Source organism: Anneissia japonica, unplaced genomic scaffold, assembly GCF_011630105.1.
Source record: "Anneissia japonica isolate Jap-2015-1 unplaced genomic scaffold, ASM1163010v1 scaffold9359_len9367_cov173, whole genome shotgun sequence".
Lineage (NCBI taxonomy): Eukaryota > Metazoa > Echinodermata > Crinoidea > Comatulida > Comatulidae > Anneissia > Anneissia japonica.
The window spans coordinates 3,833-9,341 of record NW_022755353.1 but is presented as its reverse complement, the minus strand read 5'-3'; the positions used below and the strand labels follow the sequence as shown (position 1 = coordinate 9,341).

The following is a 5,509-nucleotide window of genomic DNA, read 5'->3' as shown; positions in this document are numbered from 1 at the left end:
TCAGAGTGATTGCAATGAAATCACGCTTGCATGAAATCCTCACTTTACACCATCTAGCTTTTTCTACCCTCACTCACTCGCCACTGAGGAAGGACTAGTGTTGTCCGAAAGCTCTGGTTCTATTTCTGGCTGTTTACTTACGTTTACTTTTTAGCTGTTGCTTATCATTTTTGTATCTCTACTGAGATCCAGCCATTGTATATATATAATTCATAGGCCTAGTATTATTACATAATATACAGGTCTTATCATTTTTTCATTAATTGCTCTAAAAACACCTTAAAATGGCCCATATTGTTATCTGCCTGGACCCGACCAAAGGTTGATTAGTCAACAATGGCATGTTGGTGCTGCGCGTTGAGATGTGTGCCTTTTCTTGGAATTAAGCAGTCTGCATTCAAAATCTTACGATACCACCATAAAAATATCAAGACAAATTAATTTTGAACTAAGTATAAATAATTCGTTGAGATAAGCCCATTATGACATCGCTTTTTAAGTGACTGTAGATTTAGAAGTCTAATTATAGGCTAATTATAGCTGTCTGAAATTAATAAATTATAAACATACATTTGGAAATGTTTAAAACATTTTCTCTCAACTTAACACTCTTGGTAGTTTTCGGTTTATACATCAAAGTGATTTGCGCTCGGATTTGCGAGATATTGGGCGTGCTATCGACTTACAATATGTCGTACAGGTACCAATTGCATGACTATAATGATGGTTATATTGGCCTTTTCATAAAACGTCGAGGAGCCCGTTTTTGGATTGATTCGACACTGCTAATTACGAGGTTTCATTAATCAATCTTTCTGCAACTCATAAGAACACCCATTGTTTTGCTACAATGGTTTGACTAGCTATCCACAGGTCTCTCTGCAGCAACTTTGTGTTGTAGGAATATGACATGCCTACGACAAGACACGAATATGGTTATGAAAATATAGGTTATTTATTATTAATGATAAAATCGTCTGTGGTGCAACATAGAAAAACCTAAAAAATATCAAATTTTTCATATCACGTCACGTAAGCTGTTTTATAAACTTCCAAATACTGTAACACACATCAATATGTTTAGAAATTTTACTACAAAATATCCTTACATTTTTTAGCTTACCTTGTGTTTCTGGAGGGCTGCAACGCAAGTTACGATAGTGCACTACGCACTATGGCCCATGGTGCATGTTACAGAACACAGTGCACTGTTCTCGGAAGAGTAGGGGATTGTCTGCCTAATTCACCACAAGAAAGACCCCACTGTCAGCAAGTCTTTGAAGAATGTGTGAAAACACTAGAGGCTGCCATGAACTTACCTGCTATGCGCAAGAGAGGCGGGTCTGCATCCAAGCGGGCGAGGCAGGTGAAACACCCTATCAGCTCCAATGGCAGAGTGTCAGTGTACCTACAACTGGTTGAGGCTTATAGACTCACCAATGCAACTGTAAGTTCTTTTAATATTTCACCACATGTAGTAGCCAGTGTTGTAGTAGAGAAGGTTTAATAGGTGTTGGTTTTCGGGCAGAGGGGGGGGGGGGTTGCTGGGTGTTGTCCAGCTTTACACCCCCAGCAATGTCATTTGGTTACTAGTAGTAGCGTCCCATACCTACTACATAGTAAAGACGAATCAAGATTTTTTCAGGGAGGCATGAGGAAGAGTGTTCGCCATAATGTTTGTTCCTAACCACTCCGTTCACAAATACCCCACTCGAACCAGAACTAATATTCATATTCCCATCCACAACACAAATTATTTCCAACATAGTATTAGGTACTCTGGACCTTTAATGTACAATAATTTACCTACAACAATATTAGATGCTGCCTCTCTTAACTCATTCTCCAATAAACTAAAATCTCACCTTTTGTCACTGTACTAGTAGCAAAAAATTACACTCGGTCATTGTTCTATGTTCTGTAATTTGAAATATTGTTGTCCTGTTTTTTTTTGTTTTTTTTTGGGGGGGGGGGTTTATGTATTGAATTTACTCTTATTGAATTATTTTCACAATATATATATATTTTTTTATTGTCTTATTGTTTTTTTCGATTTTTTATGTGTGTATATATATATATATATGTATATGTGTATATATATATATTTATATATATATGTATATATATATATATATCAAATTTATTCTTATTGAATAATTTTTACCATTACTCTTTTGGGTTTTTTTTACCTTATTGATTTCTCTTTTGCTCAATCATTTATTATTTTCTGTATCTTTTCTTTGTTACAAGCATACCCGGCACAAGGTCTCTATCTTTTAGGGAATATGCCTTCGTCCATACATTAAAAATTCTGTACTTTGCCCTTATTTTATCTTTAAATTTGTTCTTATATAATTATTCGCATTGTACTATACTTTGTGCTTTTTTTCATTGTTGTTGTTTCATTTATGGACGAAAATAAATGTCTTCTGAATTGAATTGAATTGAACATGAGGCCACATTAAAACCAAATTAAAAATAAAGTTTACTTATTTTGATTGTGAACGTATGTGGGTGTGTAAGTACAGTGTGTGAGTATTTTTTTTTTTTTGTATTATCTGATTAAATTCTACTTTTACCATTAGGAGAGATTACAAAGAATAGTATATACATACTTCAAGTATCAAAATGCACGCCATCGTGTCGGGATTCCCGACACGATGGCTGAGATTAATCAGTGGACCTTTCGGACTACTTAGTCTATTATAACAGAATGAAATATATGGGAATGAAATTGTTGCCACTAACGCATGTTCAATTCTAAATAAATTTAATGAAATGGATTTGCTTCTTAATAATTACAATATCGACATAGCTGTTATAACGGAATCGTGGATAACCCCACAAACGGTACCTGAATTGTATAATGTTAACTCTTTTAACTCATTCAATATGTGTAGACAGCAGAAACGAGGCGGAGGTGTCATAATCTATGTTAAGGATAACATTAAGGCTGAAGTTATGAAAGACATCGTTGTTCCAGCTGACTTGGAAGTCTTATGGATTATGTTGTCTCATCCGAAATTTCCACGAGCTGTCCCGTACTTGATCGTAGCAGCTGTATATATACCACCGGACTCGCCAATCCGCGATTCGTATATTGATCATCTTACAGGTAGCATTGACTTTATTAATACTTATAAGAAACAAGCTGGACTCATGATTATTGGTGATTTTAACCGCACGGACACTAGGTCAATACTTTTAGGCACTAGTTTAAAGCAGATCATTAATTCCCCTACAAGAGAACATGTTATACTTGACCTTGTTATTACCAACATGTCTGAATTGTATCTTGAGCCACAATATTTACCCGCTGTTGGTCGCAGTGATCATTGTGTTATATCATTGCAACCAAAGGTGAGAATCCCTATTAACAGAATGGTTGCTAAAACTATCCAACCCATTACGGATTCCAAGCTCAATGAGTTTGGGCGTTGGATACAAACCCAGACATGGTCCGATATTGTTGATGCAGTTGACATTCAATTAAAAGCCGATACGTTTTTACAAAATTATGAATGATGCAATCCAAGTACATTTCCCATTTAAATAAAATAATTAAGATCCACTGTAATGATAAGTCGTGGATGACAGGCCATATTAGGGACCTTTTTTACGAAAGGCACTTAGCATATGAAAAGGGAGACGATACCATGAGAAAGAAAATTCGTAACCTTATCATAAGAGAAATTAGGAAAGCCAAAATTAATGAGATCGAAAACAAAGTGTGTTATCTAAAACGGGTGGACCCTGGAAAGTGGCACAAACAAGTCAAACGTTTAACAAACAGTACCAAAAAGAACATGATAATTGATGTGCCTGGAGTCGACACTGGCGATCACTTGGCTGTTGCAAATTGCATAAATAAATTTCTCGCTAAAAATTCTCAAAAACATCAAGCAATCAATACTAAATTTCTTCCTGCTTACTTGCCAAGCCATGTGCCTCCTCCCCAATTTCACCCCTGGGAGATCTATGACGATTTGAAGAGGGTGTCTGTTTCAAAGGCAGGGGTCCGGACATTATTCCACAGAAGATCCTCAAGGAATGTGCATTTGAACTTAGCCTTCCTGTGTCTCATATCATCAATGCATCCCTTGAACAAGGAGTTGTTCCAACTCAGTGGAAGGAGGCAAATGTAATCCCCCTCCCGAAACAGACACCTCCCCTCAATTGAAAAACTGAGACCTATCTCTCTCACCCCAACACTCGCAAAAATTGCGGAAAAAAGAGTTTCAAAATCAATAATTAAGGCAATTGAACCATCTATTGATTCATAGCAATATGAGAATCAAAAAGGTGTGTCGACGAACCACTGACCAATGATTGATAGATGTGTACCATAAATTAATATTGGAAGCCGAAAAACCTGGTAATGTCAGTACACTTGCTTTGACTGATTTTACCAAAGCTTTTGATGTAATTGATCATCGAGTAGCATTTAGCAGCCTCCTTAATATGAACGTATCTCCATCTATTCTGCAGTGGGTCGTCGACTTCATTTCTAATCGCAAACAACGATGTAGATACTTGAATCACACTCCGAATGGGAATCGCTCTCATGTGGTGTTCCACAGGGAACTATACTTGCCCCTCTTATCTTTCTTTGTGTTATCAATTCCGCTTTTAACCTAAATCCATATAATGCTGAGGATCTGGTCATCCATGTCTGGAAATATGTTGATGATCTGACACTTGGAGAAAATAATAAAATTGGCTCTCCAAGTTCCATTCAATCTTGCCTGGACCTTTTACAGCAATGGTCAGTGAGAAATAAATTATATCTTAATCCCTCCAAGTGTCAGATCATGCAGGTGTATTTCGGTCGTAGGAGATTACCAGACATAGATTTTCACATCTCACATACCATACTCCCAATTGTTAACAGAGTAAAACTCCTCGGGGTGGTGATTCAAGACGACTTTAAATGGGATGGTCATATTGATCAAATTGAAAGAAATGCTAACAAAAAAGTGTTTATGCTTAAACGATTGAGAGAGGTAGGTTTCACTTCCAATGAACTTTTAACCATCTACGTTGGTTATATTCGCCCAACCCTCGAATATACCACACCAGTTTGGAACTGTGGATTATCTGGAATCTGTTATTAATCACAGGTTTCGTCATTGGTTCTAAACCTCCAATAATACCTCATCAATGCGTCTCCGTAATCCCAGAAAATTTGAAACTGTTATTCCTAGAACAGAAAGGTTTAGAAATAGCCCTATACCTTTTCTCACCAAACTTCTTAATGAAATAAATGAATCCATTCCTATGTGTCCTTTCTGCGAGAGTGTTGACCCGTCCCGGGTGGTGTTTTGGTTTAATATTAGTTTAAGTTTCATTAGTTTGTTTTTGAATTTTTGCTTTTTTTAAATCGGAAATTTTAATGTTTGTGCATATTAATTAATATCAAAATTTTTAAATAATAATTGTAACTAATTAAAATAATAATAATATTGACTATTTTAATTGATCTTAATAATGATAATGACTTATTGTAAAT

The 5,509-nt window shown here is 36.0% G+C and overlaps 1 protein-coding gene across 1 annotated transcript; it reads left to right on the top strand.

The window, feature by feature from the left end:
* Positions 1 to 561: 561 nt before the first annotated feature.
* Positions 562 to 3,525, top strand: LOC117123426. Its single transcript, XM_033269331.1, has 2 exons — positions 562 to 1,447; positions 2,901 to 3,525. The coding sequence occupies exons 1-2, from the start codon at positions 1,389 to 1,391 to the stop codon at positions 3,523 to 3,525; spliced, it is 684 nt and encodes a 227-aa protein (XP_033125222.1). The 5' UTR covers positions 562 to 1,388.
* The last annotated feature ends 1,984 nt before the right edge of the window (positions 3,526 to 5,509 follow it).

Excerpts from the sequence above, each read along its gene's own strand:
- LOC117123426 (XM_033269331.1), top strand. The coding sequence starts at position 1,389 with ATGGCAGAGTGTCAGTGTACCTACAACTGGTTGAGGCTTATAGACTCA. Across the intron at positions 1,448-2,900 it reads ATAGACTCACCAATGCAACT|ACAGCAGAAACGAGGCGGAG; the intron begins GTAAGTTCTTTT and ends CAATATGTGTAG.